This window comes from Corticium candelabrum, chromosome 17 (assembly GCF_963422355.1).
Source record: "Corticium candelabrum chromosome 17, ooCorCand1.1, whole genome shotgun sequence".
Taxonomy (NCBI): domain Eukaryota; kingdom Metazoa; phylum Porifera; class Homoscleromorpha; order Homosclerophorida; family Plakinidae; genus Corticium; species Corticium candelabrum.
In genome coordinates this window covers 329,045-350,887 of record NC_085101.1, presented here as the reverse complement: position 1 = coordinate 350,887, position 21,843 = coordinate 329,045, and the positions used below count along the sequence as shown (strand labels likewise).

Here is a 21,843-nt window from a genome sequence, read left to right as displayed (position 1 = left end):
TGTTCATGCAGAAACTACGGAAAGCCAATGTCTCCTGGGATGAGAAATTTTCACCTCATTATTGTGATTGAGTAGAGTCAAATTTGCAAAAATTCTCAATCTCTTTCAACTTTAAAAATCAAAGGTTATCCGGAACAACTGGAAAAGATTCTGATTGTCAGGTAGTAGTATCTAATGATAGCTCTCTGAATCTTATGCTGCAGCCATTTATCCCCTTGTCAAGAATGGAGAGATTCTTGAAGCAAATCTTGCGTTTTCAAAAATGCCTTTGACTCCGATTCAATCAGAGGTTGCACTCAAAGAACATTAAAAGAAAGGAAAGAAACTTAAATTACCACAACATGAGCTACCATTTACAGTGATTGGAGTCAGAGATGAAAACTTTCTTATTATTAAAGATCAGCTGAAGTTTCAGAACTCTAAACTAATAGTATTTACTGATTCTCAGTGTGTTCTAACACTAGTTGAAAACACCCCAGCTGTTATCAACCTTTGTTGACAACACAATCAATGAGATACAACAAAGCAATGCTGTTTTACAATATGTTTCATCAAATCAAAATCCAGCAGATTTTGAGAAAAGATGTATGTCTGCTTCAGAGTTGGAGAAAATTTGATTATGGTGGCACAAACCAGAATGGCTGACATTTCCTGTTGATTCATGGCCAAACTACAATGTTCCAGATGTATGTACTCAGACTTTGGACTATCTTGAGTCAAAAACAAATAAGTCCAACAAAATTTACGTTGCTACCAAAATTACAAAGGAGTGTAAAATCGATTTAGGATCAAATGAATGCGACAATTCACCCTTCCAAATTGATGAGTAGCATTTTTCTTCTCTCCAGAAGTCAATTGGTGTGACAAGCTGCTGTGTAGGATTTATACAGAAGAGAATTGAGCGTTTTGAGAAACGAGACACAAAAAACCATTTCTTCAAGATATGTATTGATCTAACAAGTGTTCAAAAAACTTTCAAGTTATGCTTCTGACCAAGTTCACAGCATTTGTATGGTGCGTATACGCTAGGAATGGACAGTTCAGAATAGACGATATCTCAATGTGCTGAATGAATGAGAAAGGAGAAACAACTTACAACGACAACTTGGACTTCAGATTAACGAATTGGGTCAGCTGAGATGTCATGGACGGTATTCAAATGCAGATCTTTCCTTTCAAACAATTATCATAAAATAATTTCTCGTTCTTAATATTTTACACATTTGGTAATCAAGGACATTCATGAACGAATGCTTTACAGTGGAGTTTCTCATACATTAGCACCAGAGGAGGTAGCTCACTAGCGTGCTTTCCGCGTCCACAAATCTTTTAGTTCGCGCTGTAGTCTGTAGAAAAGAATGTTATTCCTAAATCAAGGTCTTATCGCTTTTCTGTAGTATAATCACAGCGTTCAGAATGTTTGAAGCATTATATCGATGTAGAAATGGTTCCACTGCATTCCACCTCTATAATGTCATCGATTTCATAATTAGATTCCCTTAGAATGTACAAGGAACAAAGATGTATCGCTATACTACAAATACATAAAAAGAAACTGGAAGATGCTAGACTGCTGTTGGCATCAGCTAAGGATGAACATTGTACTAGCGCGCGTGACCTTCCACGCCTACAGCAAGTTGCCAGTTGCCAGGGAAGGTTGTCCCGCTCTGATAGCTTTAAAGACAGTATCACTAATCAAGGTGTATCAATCAGTGTCTAGAGTCCTTGTTCCGTTTCTTTGTGGTTCTTTGTCACAGGCAGTAGGTGGAGACCAGATGATCTATTACATGTAATAGCCATTCCAGAGATCAATATCCAGTACCTATCTGGTTGCATGACCTCTAGTAAGTCTACTAAGCCAAAACAAAACCATGAACAGTCCTCTCCTACTGGTTACACAACGCATGCAGCCGAAAAGAATGCAGGTGTTGATCCTAGTTCAAGGAGATGGCTCCATATCCAGTTGCCAGGCACTCGTTGTTTCAATCATGGTTGAAAGAGGAAGCAAAGCTTCTAGTCACTTTTGTGTCACTGCATTGCTTGGAACTTGACTCAAGGTGGTCAATGTATCAGGCGAGTCATTTGTTGTGGGAGGAAGCATCGAAACTTCCGCGTGAATGACTCGGCAGAAGCAAACAGGCATCAGTGAAACTTTCAAAACAGGAAAAAACAAGGCAAATTGTAGTATATAGACTCAAACGCATGAAGAGCAATGACAACAACCATGTCACTGGAAGTTGCTCGGAGGCAAACCAAAGACAAACTGACTATGTTGCGTGACAAACATACGGGGCCTTGAAGTTCGCTATTTAGTCAGCTGCCGTACCATCCAAAATTAAAGCACGCTAGCGAGCTACCTCATCTGCATAGCACAAGTCAGACAAGAGTACTGGATTCCCCAAGGTAAAAGAGAAACAAAAAGGGTATTGTCATGATGCACAATATGTTGACAATATGAGGGTCCACCATGTGCTTTGAATCAGATGCCTTCCTTGCCGTGAGATCAAGCGTCCAAGTCTGAACATTTTCAGAGTATTGGATTGGATTATCTAGGACCTATTTTGGTAAAGGAAGGATGTAAACGTCTAAAATTCTGGGTCTGCCTAATCACTTGTCTTGCAATTCGAGCAATCCATCTCAAATAGATTAGAAATCTAACAGCAGGCCAATTTCTTTGTTGTTTTCGACAATTTGTTGCCAGGCTAGGTAAGCCACGTCATATTATATGATGTCTCTCAGTTTAAACTAACAGCAAATGTTTCAGATTGTCAGTGGCAACAGGTGATTGACAGTAATGAAGTACTTTGCTATTGCTCATCAGAAAATATCACCTGGAAATGTATTACGGGAGCTGCTCCTTGGCAAGGTGGATTCTATGAATATTTAGTTGGACTAGTGAAACAAGCACTTAGAAAGTCAATAGGGAGAAACTACTTGATTGAGATAAATTGGCAACTCTTGTTGCAATAATCGAAGCTATTATAAGCACAAGACCTCTGACATATGTGTTTGAAGATTTTGAACCAGGATTTCCATTAATTAACTCCTGCTCACTTCTTATCTCATCATGCATATCTCAAAGTACCTGAACCTACTATTGAAGATATGAATGATGAGGAATACCAGCCTAATAGGGACACTTCCTATGTGTTGGAAAGAAAATGGAGACAAGACCAGAAACTACTCGACATGTATTGGGATCAGTGGCATATGGAGTATTTGCTGAGTTTAAGGAAACATTGCCGTTGAGACACAAAGGGGTTAGGTCTGCAGTTGACTCAGTGCCTCAAGAAGGCGAGGTAGTTCTTATTAAAGAACAGGATACTCCGCGGGGTACTTGGATCATGGGAAGAATTGAAGAGACTATTGTGGGAGAAGATGGTATGTTTGTTCTGTAAAGTACACCTTCCATGTCACAAGATCATCTCTCGACCTATCAACCTGCTATATTCATTGGAACTACCTCTGGAACATGACCATACTACCAAAGGCCGGCCTGGAGAGTCATGACTTTTGTGCCACAAGTCAAGAACTGTTAATGTAGCAGAAATAAAAAACTGTTATACTAAATTTAGCATGCACATACACAACACATATTTAAAACGATTCGTGCTAGTAGCTAGCAGTTGAGTCAACAGATTCTGTTCAGGTCTACCATTTTCAAGACTGTTAGACACTTAGCTGTCGAGTCATCAGTTCTGTTTCTCTCAACAAAATTAGTAGATTCTCCTTTTGTTTGTGTTATTTGCGGACATACATAGAAAAGCACAAACACTCTGGAAATCTGGCAGAGTAGAGAAAGAGAAAAAAGTATTTGAACATGCTGTTGATAAGTTCTAAAAAACCAAGAAAAGCAAGGTCACAACGTACTTTCAATAGTAAAGGTGAGAAAGGAGCAACTACACATTTGCTGAGTTGCTGATAGAGGCTCATTCATGATGCTGTTTAATAACTATGTGAAAGTTGTACTGTTACAGGCTGGCAACAGTTTATCGCAGACTTTCACAAAGGGGTAGGGGTAGGAAAAGTGTACGCTTTGTAAGCTTGTGAAAATGCAGAAAAATGAATGACTCCTTATGTGACATAATAAATCGCAAGATGTAATGGGTGGTCTCTTGAAAAAGGTTCATAACAATGTCCACATGGAACCAACTTTGTAACCTCTATCGAGTGAGGTTCTGCAGCTTAAACTAATTGCAGAGAAAAACAAGGTCAACTAGTACACTAATAAAGAAGCTCAACTAATATGAGAGAGAGAGGAGAGAGAGAGAGAGAGAGAGAGAGAGAGAGAGAGAGAGAGAGGGAGGGAGGGAGGGAGGGAGGAGGGAGGGAGGGAGGAGGGAGGGAGGGAGGGAGGGAGGGAGGGAGGAGGGAGGGAGGGAGGGAGGGAGAGAGAGAGAGGGAGAGAGAGAGAGAGAGAGAGAGAGAGAGAGCATGATGCCGTATTGGACTGTTTTTTTTAAATGTCAAAGGTTCTGGGATTCAATTGTCGTAAAGAGCTACCAGCCCAGTTTACTAACAAACAGCGGCCTGACATAGCCATATATAATTACAAAGATGGAAAGAATCTTCTTTTAGATGTGACCATCACACATCTGTGGGCAAAACGATCTCTTCGCTCAGGTAGCAGTACGCCAGGCTTTGCAGCAACGGAAAAGGAAAAGGAAAAGGATGGGAAGTATCTCGCCCAATCATCGAGCCTTGGATACTTGTTTCATCCCCTAGCGTTGGAGGTGTTTGGTCGTTGGGGAAACAAAGCAGAAGAACTGTTGCAAGAGTTTTCTAACCGCTCTCTGTCTTCGTTAGGCATGAGTTCTGGCGAGTTCAAGCAATACTGGCGACGAAGGATAGCGGTGTGTCTACAAACATACAACTCTATTATTCTAAAGAACAAGGTGGCAAACATAGTTAGCCACAGTAGCTTTGACTTTACGTAATTACCTAGTGCGGTAGGTAGCATGCTGTGCTACTTGCCTCTTTTGTAATAGTTAGAGTAATGGACATGTTTAGCTTTTGTTTGCATTTTAGAAGTAGCTTCTATTTCATTTGCCTAGTACTATGTATGCGTTGAAAAATATTTCAAATAAAGAGAGAGAGAGAGAGAGAGAGAGAAAGAGAGAGAGAGAAGTACAGACGATTAAAAGTTACTTTACGAAAGCGACAGATCCCTATATGGCTATACTGACATACAGATCGACTCCTCTCAGTAACGGATATAGTCCAGAAGACTTCATATGTGGTAGGAAGTTATGAACAACACTTCCTATAATGCCGGAACAAAAAAAACTGTTGGTACCGGATTTAACAGCATTACAAAAAAGAGAAAGTACTCAAAAAGAGAAGGAAAAGAAATTTTGGTGAAAGCCATAGAGTACGAGAATTATCGTCATTGAAGACAGTTGATAGAGTGTGGATCACAGACAAGGAGGAGAGTGGAACAGTTGTTAGGCAAGCAGCACCGAGGTCTTATCTAATGGCTACTCCTCGTGGAACTTTCAGACGAAATAGACGACACTTGAATAGTGAAGCAGTTGAAAAGGAAGAAGATGAAAGAGAGCAATCACAGTCTTCCGTCTACACGCGAGAAAGTCAATCATCTTCGGACCAATGTGATGAATTCCCAAACCCTGTGCAGTCTACTGAAGAACAGTCTACTGAACAACAGTCTATTGAATAAGTCTACTGAACGACAGTATGTGACAAAGATCAGGGAGAGCCGTCCGAAGACCGAAGGATTGAACTTGTAAACATAATTAATACAAGTGTATTTAATTAGCTTCATTTGAGAAACAAAGATGTAGTATATGCATCCATTGCTTTTACTACACAGACATTGCATATACGGGGCTTGAGATATATATCGGTTCAGTCATTTTTAGAAGCTAGCTAGAGTGAGAACAGTACAATAGTCTCATGGACAAAGCTAGAGAAACACGAGAAAGAAAGACAGACACGCTTCATAATTTACTGTCGTCACTGGGGTTTGAACCCCCAAACCCCATATGGAGTGGCAGCCACTGTTGCTAACCACTAAGCCACAGCGGTGATTATTATTATGTCTTGCTCAACCTAAGGTCTCTTGTAAGCACCGGACGTAAACCCTGCCTCTGACGTGCTTAGACCAAAATGGCTGCCTAAACAGAAGATATGCGTAGGATCCAACTGGATCCAAGAAGCACTGCTTTCTGTAAGTGCTGCAGGTTGTGATGACCTGGAATAATGTCCAGCTACCGTGCAATACCTGTGTGCAATGTGCCCAAAGCTCCCAACATCCCTGGAACAACCATTGCTGTTATTAGTAGTAGTAGTAGTAGTAGTAGCACTTAGATCAAACCCACATTGTACACCCAAATTAGACATGATAGACATTGTGCATGGAGCTCATCTCGAGCTCACCCAATCACTAAATTGTTTTAAACAGGCATAGTTAAGGTGCTTCTACTTGACCTAGTTTCTTTATATTATGGTTGTTGTAACAGTGTTTTACCGGTATTGTAGCAGTTAATTAAAGCTATCAATAAAGTGTTGCACTTACAACTCACAATTACAATTGCATTACTTCTCAAAGAAATGTCAAAACAACATAAAATCAACTTAGTAGCTGAGAATCTGACCTGACTGGAACAAAGTCATGAAGACAGGGTACCAGAGAGTGAGATTTAACTTCCTAAACAAATTCAGCAACAGCATAAAAAACGTTGTTGATAAATTACTTGCAACTGCTTTGGTATAATAAAAACTAATGCACTGCATTAGGATTAGCACACAAACTCAGACATACAAATGACTCCTGCATACACTCAAAGCACAAAAAACCATAAGAAAGACACATCAGAAAAGGACACAAGCAGCCATTAAACAACGAAAGACACATAAGCAAAATATACATGGCATAAAGGAATGCAGGCAGGTTATGTTATTAGGATACAGCATCTCTATACACTACAATACATGATTCTTGAATAATTAAAAGAAAGTGCTTCATAAACAAGTTCAACTATTTCAATGTGTGAAGCACTGAATGTATCCATCTCTGCTAACTACGCTATCCTCCATTAGTCTGTTTGTTGACAACTTAGACATTTTCTCAAGACAACTTTACTATAGCATTTTTGGAGAATCACAGAGAAACGTCATCGCCAATACGACATAAACTCTGCATCTACTTGTCTTCCTTCAATGAGCCCTGCCTTTCTTCCCCATTCATGCTGTAAGTTTTCCACTTGTGATCCCCTTGTGCCAAAATGCTTAAAAACAAGTGGAACAATTTCAGAGCTAGATTCATCAGGCAACATCTCCTTTGAATATTTGGAACATTTTTCTAATTTCCGTTTTGTCGCTGCATGTCTACAGGCCTTTGCAGCTCCATTCACTATGTCTTTCCTCCAAGGGTGAGCCAAAGAAACATCACATTCATAGGTGACACCAGAATTAATGTTGTAGAATGTAATGTCTGGTCTTCCATCAGTTTGTACGTACCTGTTGCTTGGTTCTGTTTGATGAGGAATACCCAACTCCTTTAGGCAAGCAGACCACTCAGCAACAATAGTATCGTGAGACCAGACAGGACTGCCTCCATATTTACAGGTAATCAAATGAAAACCTTCTTGATCTAACTTCTGTCCACAGTCACAATGCTCAAGCAATCGACTAAATGGCAAGCTGATCCCCAATCTCATACAAGACGCTAAACGAAATTTGTTAAGATTAAGTGCGTTCTTGTATGTTGAGGGAATAACATCAAGCCATGCTCCTGCACCTTTCCCCTGTAATGACCTAAGCCTGGCAGCATCCTGATTTAACTTTATGTTTTTAAGGAAATCTGCTCACTGTTTCTGAGATATCTCCAAAGTTAAGCGATGTCAAAGTTTTCTAGGATAATCAATCATTTTCTCCAAAGAATGAAATTACAGCTTCTCTTCTTCTGAGTTTGACTTCGGGGGTAGTTGGCCCACCAATTCATGTAAAATCAACCCTGCTTTACTAGTTGATATATATTCATTAAGCTGGTTAGCAAGACAGAAAAATCTCTTTGACAGTTCATGTAGAGACCGTGCCCAAGTAGCTAATACGCTGCATGAAAAATACTTTCAGTTGAAGTTAAACCAAATCCACCGAGTTTCACTTTCAGAGTTGCTTGATACCACGACGTGTAATCCAGCTGGTTCAAGTTAAAAATGTTATGAAAACAGTCCTTTGTGAGACAATCATGAATTACTCCTGATGGTAATAAATTCTCAGGTGAAACAGTTCTAGAAAGGAAGTTCATTTTGGGAAAATTGCAATGAATAATAATATAAGAAGACTACACTGAGGGTCACCAAGTTCGTTAATCTTTGAAGTTAAAACATTGCCCCGTGATGCTGCCTCTATGCATATTAAAAAAGGCAGGCACGCAGGTTATTTTATTAGGATACAGCATCTTTACACACTACAATACATGATTTTTCAATAATTAAAAAAAGTGCTTCACAAACAAGTTCAACTATTTCAATGTGTGAAGCACTGAATATACCTATCTCTGCAAACTCCATTATCCTCCATTAGTCTGTTTGTTGACAAATTAAACACTTTTCTTAGGACAACTTTACTATTGCATTATTGCATTTTTGAAGAGTCACAGAAAAACGCTGTTGCCAATATGACATAAACTCTGCATCTACTCGTCTTCCTTCAAAGAGCCCTGCCTGTCCTCCCAGTTCATGCAGTAAGTTTACCGCTTATGATCCCCATGTGCCAAACGGCAGACAGGCAGGCAGGCAGGCACGAAGGCAAGCAGGCAGGCAGGCAGGCAGGCAGGCAGGCAGGCAGGCAGGCGGGCGGGCAGGCAGGCAGGCACAAAGGCAGGCACGAAGGCAGGCACACAGGCGGGCAAGTTGTTTTATTAGGATACAACATCTCTACATACACTAGAATACATTAGTTTTCATTAAAAGAAAGTGCTTCACAAATCAAGTCTAATTATTTCAATATGGAAAGCACTGAATGGCAAGCAGACAGGCGGGCGGGCGGGCAAGCAGCCAGGCAGGCAGGCAGGCAAGCAGGCAGGCACATCTATTTGATTACAACCATTTGCTGGTATAAGTAGGGTTTTAAAGAATGCAATCATTGAATGATAAATTAAGTTCAATGTATGATGGAGCATTAAATGTCTCTATCAAGTACACAAGTGAGCCGGTGAGCAGATGGGCAGGTAATCAGGCAGGCATGCAGAACAACGTCAATCCAAAAGAAGGAATCCAAGCAAGTAATAAACAGTAGAGTTCTAAAATAAAATAAATAGTCTTATTTAAACGTGTTTGAATATATCATTAACTAGAAATAACAAAACTCTATGTAAGCAAGGAAACAATAAGCCTAAACTTCATTGTTTACTAACCTGACCAACTGAGTGTTGAGGATAAATGGGATAGTAAATACACGTCTTATGTGAAAGTCTGAGTGTTTCCTTCAACAGCTGTTTTGAAAAATGACTGAAAATTGGATTAAGAACCAAGTGATACAAGTGAGCATGCTCATCACGTCGATGATGGGCAAAATAGACAAAGCTTTCAATGTCATAGTGAGAACGAATAAATTCAATGTCCTGGAAAGCATACAATATGAGATGATTGAGATGCAGTATAATCTACCAAGCTTCAAGGTAGAAGTGATCTACGTTCCACCACCTTTTCATCTCTGATAATGGAGATGCCAATCACTTGTCCTAAACACTCAGCTACAAAAACGTTCAATGAAATTCCACCCTGCAGAAAATATTTAATGTCAGATATAATGACATACAATAGCACAAACACACAAGAAGCAGTTCAATGTAATTAAAATAGTGCTTACATCATTGAGATGACCCCGCCTGGCAGAATTGAAATGATCAACATCACTAAAATAATAACAAATAGTAACTCTCCTATCAAATCATCTATTTCATTGCCTTCTGTCACATTAGGGTTGCAGACTGTGATTGTGCACTTGTTTCCATATTTACCAGCCTACTTGTACATATATATGTACCTACTCCATTGCTTACTCCTACTATCCTTATCGCCTTGAACCCTTTCCTATTGCAAATTACTCCTCTGGCTATCTTACTTGTCTCGTGTCTATTGTTTCCACTGTCTACTTTGTCTTTGCTATCATTTAATTAGTTCCCCAGCTCATCATACCTATGTCTTCCTGCTTTCCCTACCTACCTTGTCTCACTGCCTGTTTGTGTTCCTCATCTTACTCGTCCCTCACCTAGGTCTCCTACCAATCCCTCTATTTATCATTTCTCCTCTGTCATTTTACTTGCATATCTTTCCTAACCTCACTTTTTTCATTCCATCGACCTATCTCATTGTGCCTATCACCACTCTGGCCCAGCCTCTATATTTTCTTCCCACACCAACGTACCTCATTTACACCCCTTTCCCCGCCATACTGTCTCTTGTCCATCTTTGCTACTTCATTATTGTTTCTGCTTTATTGCTTGCTTCCACAAATAACAAATGAAAGTAGCTACCAATTCATTAGTTTAGTGTTGTACAATAACCCATATTAAGAATGCATTGCCAACGAAATATTTGTCTACTACACTTGATAACATAAAAACAAATTTTATAAGTCATCTCACCTCAAAATACACTCTTTGTTCTCTATATCATTTATCAGTGCCACAATGTCATCTCTATCAGCTGAGGTACATCTTCTAACAAAAACATCTCTAACAAAAAGCAAACAAAATCTTATTATGCACCCAAAAGTTTAGCATCAAACTTCCAGACCAGAGAGAGCGAGCAGCGCGCGAACTCTACTCTGGACCACAACAGTACTAAAGTGATTTCAGAAATAGCCTTCTCAGCCAATCAGTGTCTTAGAACCGGAATGTCAGTTGTAAATTCTGATTGGTCTACCAATAATTGGTTATGCTAAGTGCACTAACGCTGATTGCGCGCTTGTAAAATCCAAGCGAGCGGCTAAATGCATGCCAGAGCGGTGATGAAGACTCTGCACATCTTAGTGTTAGATTCAGCTTCAGTTCTTCGATCTTTTCAAGCTTGCAGTGACAGAACATGCACAGCAGCGTCGGGTCGAGCAGTAGTCTCGCTAGTCGAGCGGTTAGACTAGCTAGTGGTCTGCCGAAGAATCAAAGTGTCGTCATTTCATGCGGTACACCAAGACACCACTGCAAACACGGCAGACGTCTCTTCTTTGCTCGTGAGATCTCATGACATTTACAAATGATATGTTGATATAGGAAAAATGATCCTATGCTGTTAGACTACCATTTAGCATCGCTTTTGATAAATACTTCCGAAATCATTTTAGTATCGTTGTGGTCCAGACTATAGTTTACGCGCTTCGCGTGCTCTCTGGTCTGAAAGTTCGAGGCTACCAAAAGTTATGAAAAACAAGATAACCATGCAATTAAATGAGGACCTAAAACAGTCCAAAATTAATGTCATTAAGAGACTAATGCTTCCCATTAGAGACTAACACTTCCCACAGAATAGTATCTGTCACAACGCAATGCCATACAACAACAAAAACCTCCATGTTGAAAGCACAACATCCTTACTACATACATAACAGCTACACTTCTGCCCATTCATAGTAGATGCATGACTTAATAATTTCAGCAATGCATCATGCACTCTTCTATTTAGTTGTTAGCAAAAGTACACTAGAAATCATTACAGTAAACTCTATATCTACCTCATCTGTAATTGCAAAGCTTTATTGGATACACTGGAATACCACATTTTGACTTGTAAAAGAAAAGAGAAAACTGGTCTGAGTGCACGAGTCAGTTGTTGATGAATGGTTTTGTGGTTATGCAATTTAGATAAAAGGAACCCAAACAGTTTACTGAATTATTCTGATTGTTCTGACATCGCAAAATGTTTTGGGCACTGGTTCTGTGGATGTAGTCTGAAGATATACATCTCATTGGCTCATCCTTGGGTAAAAGATGCTTGAAATTTCACAGCCGCTAGAGAGATCATAAAGCATTTAACAAGCAGAAGAGAGACTTAAATATTGCAAATCCTTCCATCATGCTTGCTCCTAAAGTCATTACTTTACTCTTGAAAAATTTTAATAATTGGGAAGTCAACGCATCAAGATCATTGGATGATTGTCAAAAAACATCAGAACATCTAAGAAACATTTAAGACAGCCAAATCCAAACAATTCAATCTTATCAAGGACACAGTTTTAGTGTCTTGTTATAAAAGTAACGTAATGTATTCATTAGAGTTGACTGATTTACTTACTTATATATCTATCGTTTTAGTCACTTTGCCATACAATGTCATATTTATTGTCAATAAACCTACGTATCTGCACACACAAATGCACACATGCTATGCATGCAAGCACAAACACACATGTGAACACAACCGATAGACAAAATAGACAAATGTCAAGGCTGTCTACTGACAATAGCTCCCTTTCCAAGGATGACGCCTCCATTTGCTACGTGGAATATAAGGGCGTGCGCTGACTATCCTCAGAGTTTCCCCCAGAAAGGGCGCAGGGTAAGCACCCTTTTTCAGTTGGCTACGCTTCCACAGACAGTTCATTTGTTCACGTGATTCTCTTGTCAAAACAGTACTGTACAAGCCACTGCTTGCAACCCATTTTTAGTGTGTGCATGAAACATCATTCGCTCTGGGTTTTTTTCTTTTACTACTATTTTTCTCTTACTACTATTACTACACGTCCATAAAGTCAAGGTGAACGATCTCTCTAAGCGCCTTGTAGTTGGTTGCACTCTTCAGTGATCCGTTGACCGAGATGTGTGCAATACTTCGTACGCACTGTAAAACCATCTCCAATCTGCATCAGCAAAACACTTCTGGCTGGCTTTGCAGAGATGTTAAAGTAGTAAACGTGTTACCTTGTTGAGAGTTGCATACTCTTTGTTTAGTAGTTGTTGCCATCAGATAAATGATAATTTAGTCTGGCAGCTATGTATTAATCCAGTAAATGTTTAAAAAGGCATACTAATTTTTATTAAACAGTTATGTCACATGTGTTTCAAATGAGGGTTAGAAATCAAATCAATCAGCTGACCTTGTTTTGAAACAAGGCAACTGTATGAATGGCATCAAGTTGTAAATCTGTCTTAAGCATACACATCTACATAAGCAAACAAACACTAGTACTACGTCTAAGAATGAATTGCTGTCTCACTTCTCCAGAACTTGCAATACAAGGTGGCATATTATTTCTCAACCGAGCAAGGGCCTTCTTATTAAACTAGTGGTTAGACAACCTTACAAACAAAACTTCAAGACTTTAACCAGACCAAAATCACCACAAAGATCCAAGCACAGCAAAGATGTAGCAAATTTTAGATGTACTAAAACAGCATTCAGGTTAATAAACAAACATGGTACACCAAACATAGCCGTGGCAATACAGCCGCATGTAATGGATTAGTTAACACAAAAATTAAGTAATGCTATCTCAAGCATTCTGTCTCTCACTTTGCTTCAAGAGTCACTGTGATAGAACCTTTAATAGACACGTTCTTCAACTCTAATCTCTGCAAACTAAGTGGGCATTGACTAACTATGTTTAAAAGGTGCCACCTTTTAACCAATACAAATATTCAATTATCATAGGGCGTGTTCACACTGCAGCCAGTCTAAGTGCCCTAATTTTAGCTTGCACTTTATAACTAAGTGTGACTGTTTACATTGACATCATTTGTACTTTGTCCCAAGTGCAATCTAAGTGGTTTGTGGAGGTATTTAGCTTAAATTTATGTTCAAACACGCCTCCTTCCACACTGATATCAATCATTCAACTTCGCCAGGTGCATGGAGTCTTAACTTAATTAATCGCTTACTCTTCTCTTTGCTCTTAAACACAGAAAATAATTGTCTCATCTCATCACAAAGCAAAGGACATTCAACAAATGATTCATCATATTTTGCAAACAAAGTCAGTTCAGTTCTTCAGGAATAACCACACACGACAAGATTTCTTGACGTAGGGCTAATTTGTTTCCCATGATTCTCAAAACGACTTCTCAAATGCAGGAATGAGACAGACGTAAAACCAGAATGAGAGAGACACTTGGATATTACATGTGAACAAACCACTCTTACACCATTGCCCTCACACTACTCTTATCCTAGTCGCCCTTGGACCTCTCTAAGTGTACTTACCTGTGAACAAGCCCATAGCCTCAAACACCGCCCAACTTAGAATAGCAATAACACCTGACCTGACCATAATACATTTATAAGAATCAGAAAGCCTACCTGAAAACCGTTACTAATCAAACCATTATTAATTTAGTAGCTTAATTATGAGAAAAATATTCTTACTCAAGCAAGCTACATCGATGAGCAATATATAGCTCCTGGTGAAGTGTAGTTGTTGGCTTTGGAGTGACACGCTGGCAGTATGACAAAGATCAATTAAATTTAGTTAATACAAAAGCAAGAAAGCGGCAGCTGTACCACGAACTGTTGCAAAAGAGGATATTCAGGAACCAAGTGGGGCTGAGTAACTACACAGAAGTCACGATCCTAAACAAGGAGTTGTATTAACACATATCAAACTCGATAAATTAATCAAACTGAAAGAAATGAGCTCACATACTGGGAACAACTCAAACACAGCTGATAGCATGTCCCGTGACCTATAAACAATTTACAAAATACAGGTATATCAATAAACATTGTTAAAACAACACACAAGACCAGCTGCACTGTTACCAGGCACCAGGTAGAACCAACAATCAATTTCTACAACCAAAATGTCCACTATAAACATATTACCAACCTCATCTCATATCTCTCATCAATGCAAAACAGCTGAATAGCAAAAGCATTTGGCTTTCCTTTAAAAATTGGAACTCTAACTTTTGACTTTTCTTCAAGAATAGGTGCATACTGAAAACACAACCAACACATAATTCAGATTCATTACAATGACGCCACAAACTCTTCCATGTACATCTCCACTCAAACAAAATTCTTATAAACAAAATGCTTGTAATAATAATCAAATGTTAATGTCATGCTAAGTCTTTCTTTATAGGAATGTTCAAAACGTCAAAGTTTTATAACATGTCACAGACAAAGTTATCACCAACGCGGCAGTGTTGGTATGTAGGGTTGAGTTTTTGTTCAGTTCCTGTAAGAGTGGGTATAGTTTAATACAAATTACCGTATTCGCCAGTAATATCGCCACACCAAAATAATGCCCATGCCCATACATATGCCCATGCACAGCAGGTCAGAACTTTCTGCCCAAAAGAAACACCCATGCCCAAATACACACCAGAATATGCATGCGCAGAATAAACAAAATGGTGTCTGCAGAACATCCATCTCTTCTGTCTGCATGTGTGCGTTAGATGAGCTGGTGTCAGTGTTGAGTGAAAGTGCTTACCAATAGACTCGTTCCTTTGTTGCAATTACTGATACTAATGCTGTTGACAGGCTTGGAGACATGCATATATGCATGCTGATGCCGTACGGATACCAGTACCTTTGATCTTGCACATAGATAATTGCAAGCATTTGTGGTATTTCTGTCTTTGAATGTTTAGATGATGACTGGCCAAACGGCAGCATTTTGCGATCCTGTACATGTATACGCCTGAGACCAAAATAATGCCCGGGACCTAGTATATGCCAGAAAAAAGTGTTTCTTTTCTATATGCCTAAGGCACTATTACAGGCAAATATGGTATACTCAATTATATCAATGTCTGTTAGAACAATTGACTTAATCACCAACTGCCTCACAAAAAATTAATAAAGTCTATCATAAATATCATATTTAATTATCTGGACTGTACCCATTAGGAATTTATCTGATGATCTCAAACTATCATTAGAACATTATCCAATAGGATCATGTGCAACTTTAATACAGCTATGAAACATGTGCAGTGCAAAACTGTGGTCTGAATGCCTTCTACTGCCATGACAAAACACAAACTTTCTAAACGATCCCGAATGCTACATCTTTAAATAGCCACAAATTTTTTACGGGATTTCAAATTCACAGTTACGATATTATACATAAGACTATCAGGAACATAACCATAAAGACAAGATGTGGTAGACTTGAAATACCGTATTCGCCCATAATAACACCCACACTGAAATAACGCCCATGCCCGTATATAAGCCCATGTGCAGCAGGTCAGAAATTTCAGCCCAAAAACCACCTATGTCAAAGTAAACACCAATCGCCCAAGTATATGCCCAAGATATGTATGCACAGAAGAAACAAAATGGTGTCCACAGAACATCCGTCTGTGTGTGTTTGATGAGCTGGTATCAGTGTTGAATGAAAGTGCTTAATGCTAGACTCATTTCTTCATTGCAATGCCTGATACTGATGATGTTGATGGGGGCTTCAGGCCGACGACACTGCTTTGCTTGTGTAGTGTTTAGTTTCTCCATGCTTGCTGATGCTGTAATTGCAGGCGTTTGTGATATTGCTGTCTTTGGGTGTCTAAATGATGACTGGCTAAACGACAGCATTTTGTGACCATGTATACGCCTGTAACTAAGTAACGTCCATGCCCTAGGATACGCATGGAAAAATATCTTTCTTTTTATACAACCAGGGCATATTACAGGCGAATACAGTATCAGACTCCGCAACCATTATTGTTAGCAATTTTTCTGTTAATCCAATGTTGATGATGAAACACATTGAAGACGTCTTCTTGGAATAAGGATCACCATGTTTGTAGATTGTTCCACTGAGAAAAAAGATTGATTTGACACAAACTTAATTTACAAGTACGTTGGATCACTACATATCTATCTTGATGACTACGAAATTTTATAGTAATTCCTGTAAACTAGCCAAACAAGATATAAGCTGTCTTGCTAAAATGATAAGTAATATTTCTGCTAAAGTCCAACAATGCTCACCATCATACACAAGTGTACATCAGTATGGTTTAAGCCGTTTTCTGCATCAGAAACTGGCCACTTGCTAGCTCATATTAGCAGAAAATGGATTTGTCAACAAATAATTACAAACATGTGTCAAAATCAGTGCATAATTTCAAGCCAAGGGTAGTATTAACCGGTAATTAGACCAAAGTTTTAACAAAGAAAAGAAACAAAAAGTTACATGTCTATGTTAACTGAACATTTATAAAAGCATATACAAACGGCCTTTTGTTGAAACAGGATATCACCAATGTACAGACATAAAAGGATTAGTTACTCATTCCCATACTATTCGATATATATTTCTCTAAAAATACATTGATATTGTACTTTATTGTGCACTGCACGAGCATACCTAGTTTGTTGCTATTGAGTTAAGGTTATGCCAACTTATCTTCACACTGCCTACTGAAGAAGGTTGCAAGAGGTTGTATAACATAAACCCATTTTCCGAGCTTCACAAATGTTCTCACATTGTAGATAAATAACAATGATTTGTAGCACTGCACATGTATGTTTAGAAGGTAAATGGAAATTTTTCTACTTTTCCATTTTGGTTAACATTGTATGCTAATTTTGTTGTTCTGACAATCTACATGCATTTTACTCCTTTCTGAAGAATTAGCAGCCGTGGACAGCATTCTCACGAAGTATTTCGTTCAGAGTTATATCCCATTCAATAAATCCTGTTCTGAAAAATAAGCAGCAATGGAGTATCCCAAAGCACAGATGCCGTTACAGATCCCGTTACAGACCCCATTCTTTGCCCAGGCTGATTAAGTGTCCCGTTCTGAGAAATTAGCAGCGAGTTTTCCGTTAAAAATTGACAAATAAAAATGTAACCGAGTGTCACATTCTGAAAACTTACCACTGAATTTTCCGTTCAAATTATTATCCAGGCAGCAGAAACTTGGAAGTCACGTGCAGTTATGTATGAGATCCCAAATGAATTATATAATCTTGCTCTTCTCACTCTATTTGGTAGAAATCAACACACTCCCCATGTAGCACTTGGTGCAAGAAACACGTAAGTTAGATTTAGTGCAAACGCAATCAGAATTTGGAGAGATGCAAGTGGTAGAAGAGCGGCTTCTCAATACATCGGCTAAAACTCTGATCGCTGGAAGCATTGCGAAGGACGATGACACATACAGTTTACACGGGACTGGTGCGGGCGTGCATTTGAATGAACCAGAAGGTGTAGTGTTCATGTCATCAAGAAAATTACACGGGGATTTACACTTCGAGAGAGGACCCCGTGCACTTTGGAAATTCCGGCCATGTCACTGTTGATCTGCATGGATTCGGTTTGTGCAAACCAAATTTGGACCTGGAGCAACCAAGCTACGTGAGTACATAGAAACACATAGACAAAGAGCTTTCTTATGTATATACATCATAGTGTCATCTAAAGCCGGGTTTACATTAACATGCAAGACCTTACGTGTCTGTGTTTGCATCTTGTGTCTTTGCGTCTTGCGCCTCTTTGCACAATTTTTTCTGTTCACATTAAAACTGCATTTACATTAAATGCATTTGCATGCTGCATCTCCTGGCTAGCTCGCTAGCCTTTTGTGACTTGAAACGATGTAATTGCACGCTATACATTGCAATGTCTTACGAACAAGCTGTTTTACTGATTGCAACCCCAATTTTAGCACTTGCGTCGTGTCGAAAACAACAACAGAGAAAAAAGAAGAGAGAATGGGTCACTCCAGTTCCTGCCACAAAGCTCCACCAAGGAGCTTATCATAATATGATACAGGAAATCTGTTTCGGCGATGTAAAAATACAATGCGACAAAGTAAAACTCTCAATTAGACATTCTTCTATAAGAAAATACAGGACGCATTACTCCACAAGTGAGGTTGATGTAAAAACACGAGACAGCAAGACGCAAGAATAGAAACCGAGTCTATTTTCTTGTGTCTCTACGTGTACTCTGTCTCCATGTTCTGGGTTCAACGTTTTAACGTGAACAGACACGCAAGGACGTAAGAAAACGACAGAGCACGTAAGGAGCACATAACACCTCTTTACATCTTTCATGTAAACCCGGCTTAAAGAAGAAAACATCCCAAAATGCAAGATCATGTTCTACTACCATTCTCCTTACAACTTTGCATTGTGTTCTCAAAGTTTACCCGATAACTGTTCAAAAAGATTTCGGAGAGCTTGATTCAAAGTAGTCCCAGTAAATGTCGTTGATTTCAAAGCAATAATTCCAGACTCGCCGGAGTCCAATATCCCAAACTTTCTATAGAGATGAGGTAAATCTGCTCCACAGAGTCACATTAAACTCATGTGTCTCTTGTCTTTTTCCATTTCTCCTGCATTTCCGACTGCACCGGCTTCAATGGCAGCAGCACAGACAAAGGCAATGAATTGCGGGCAGTGATACCAAAAAGCGGGGTTTCCATTAAGGAAGTGTGGATGATAAATGTCACCAGGGCAAGATTGATGATTAGCAGAACAGTTCTGTTCTCTTCTACAAGAATTGTTGTCAGAAAGTAGTGCATACCAAAGTATATCACATAAAGCATTGTGACGTTTCAACATGGTACTGTCATAGCTGCACATTAACAGATGACCACCAAAGCGGTTAATGACTTGACCACACTCACATCTTGATGCGTTGTTGGAACTTGCTGCAAGAAATATAGAAATGCCCAACCATAACCTGATGGCAACTATAAATTCATGCTGAAGCATAGCCAGGCTGAGATTTCTGTTTGGTGTTGCCATTAAAGGGAAACTCGCATGCAAAAACAAGTTGCTCTTGAAAACTAGCCTTGCTTAAGAGAAGTTCAACGATACCCTAGTCGCTAGCCAAAGCAACTCCGTAAATAGAAATCGCGTTCAAATGCTTCTAGACAAAGAAGGTGTGCGAGGCATGACGTCACTGGAGGACCTGGATCGTTTTGTATTGGAAAAATCACGATTAGTGTAACAAGACTCTGTACATCAAATCGCTTGATGCTTGATTGGAGACAACACTTGAACATTCACCTTCACTGTAAAGTAGGTGCAGCTTCGGAGCGAGAGAGAAAAAACGCCAAATGCATTCATTATGACTTCTTGTGCGCATAGGTCTGGAACCTCGACGATACATCGCATCAACTTCCGCTTTGACGTGTAGTGCTGTAAAACGACTGGAACAGGTAGGAAACTACAATGCTCTTACATCTGTCATAACCCTAACCCTAACCCACCCAATAGCTCTGCTTTAAAATCTCTCTCTATGCAATACAACTGAAAATGATCTACGCTTACTCTGGAATGTGGTCTGACTGCCTCCCTTTTAGCCTCAAACGCAGAATCCACTCTCTCAACCGAGTTTGATCTAGTGGAAATGGAAACAGACTTCTTTCTCCATTCCCAGCACATTTACAACAAACGTTACAAGTCAACGGCACACTAATGAACTCTAGATATCTTGAATCAGAGTTCAGAAACTTCCGATCGACTAGAAGAGTTGTAAACTAGGAAAACAAGGCAAAGCGGAACTTGATTAAGTGTTTCCTCGGAGTTCCAGACCTACGCGCATGAGAAGTCATAACGAACGCCTCCAACGTTTTCCTCTCATCGCTACAAAACTACACCTACCTCACAGTGAAGGTGAATGTTCAATTATTGTCTCCAATCGGCGATTTGATGTAGAAAGTCACATCACGCTATTCGAGATTTTTCTAATACAAAATGATCCAGGTCGACCTCCAGTAACGTCATCGTGCACATCGTCGTCTGGGAGCACTCAAAATGCGATTTCTCCTTTACACAGTCACTTTGACTGGCGACTAGGGTACCAATGAACTTCTCCAAGACAAAGCTATTTTAAGAGCAACTTGTTTTGAGTGCGAGTTTCCCTTTAACCAGGCTCCAGCATAAGGAGAAGCTATAGTACTGATCCTTGCTCTGTCTCTGATGCTACACCCTTGTTTCAAAGCCTCCAGTTGAATTCTGTCAAGGTGTGACTGCAGTAATTTTTGTGCAGCAACAAAAAGATCAGGAAAAGTGGCTAAAAGGGCAATCGATAACTGCTGACAATGTCAATCTTTCATCACAACTTTTCCTTGAATTTCAGCAATATCCAATGTAGAAATAGAATAAGTATCATCTAATCCTGATGACAAAGATTTACATGAATAGCCTAATAGCTGATTAACAAGCTGACGGCTTGCATTACAGCTACTAACACCACAGCAGACAAAGACGGAGCAGAATGCAGGCCAAGATCTCCTAAACGTATTGCCAAAGAAACTTTCATCCATGCCAAGTTTAAGATGGAAGAATGTGTTATAAAGCATAAAGATCTTTGTATCCCTAGGTTATATATATTTATATGCATACACAAAATATTTATTTAGATATACATACACGTGTACCCACCACTGTGGGTACACTCAAAACTAAAACTAAACACCAAAAAGGACATGGTCACTACTGGCTAAAGCAAATCTACATAGCAACATCTTGGCATTGTACGAAGATAATTTAACAGACAGTTGCCCATGAAGATTTCTAACAGCTTTACTGACTGTCATATTCCCTTTAAAAGACAACCTTCATGATATAGCCTTAATGACATGATGACAGTGTGGTGACCAGAGGCTCAAGGATTCACAGATCAAGGGATCAAAGACACGGCTAGCTGCTGTTACATAACTTTCATGATGGTCGTCTTTGCACTGCTCTCCATGACTCTGCAGCAGCACCAGCATGGTGTGCCCACTTGAACAAGATATAATAGCTGCAGAGAATTTATCACTGCAATCGTCCTTGATCAAATCAGGGTGAAATATATCACCTGGCCTTGCAAAGCGATCACTTCCGCAACATTGTTCTCTCCTGCAGTTAGAGTTATCAGCCTGAAAGGCATGAAACAACACATCAGTAAGAGCATCATGTCATCAAATTCTCA

General features: G+C 39.4%; 1 protein-coding gene across 1 annotated transcript; it reads right to left on the bottom strand.

The window, feature by feature from the left end:
* Positions 1 to 6,589: 6,589 nt before the first annotated feature.
* Positions 6,590 to 19,667, bottom strand: LOC134193483 (cilia- and flagella-associated protein 61-like). The gene is made up of 12 exons (XM_062662310.1): positions 19,271 to 19,667; positions 19,067 to 19,198; positions 16,086 to 16,180; positions 14,782 to 14,891; positions 14,599 to 14,638; positions 14,457 to 14,525; positions 14,322 to 14,392; positions 10,613 to 10,702; positions 9,835 to 9,880; positions 9,669 to 9,746; positions 9,380 to 9,586; positions 6,590 to 6,667 (listed from the first exon to the last, which is right to left on the bottom strand). Exons 1-12 carry the CDS (start codon positions 19,665 to 19,667, stop codon positions 6,590 to 6,592), a joined length of 1,413 nt encoding a protein of 470 aa, XP_062518294.1.
* Between the last annotated feature and the right edge of the window lie 2,176 nt (positions 19,668 to 21,843).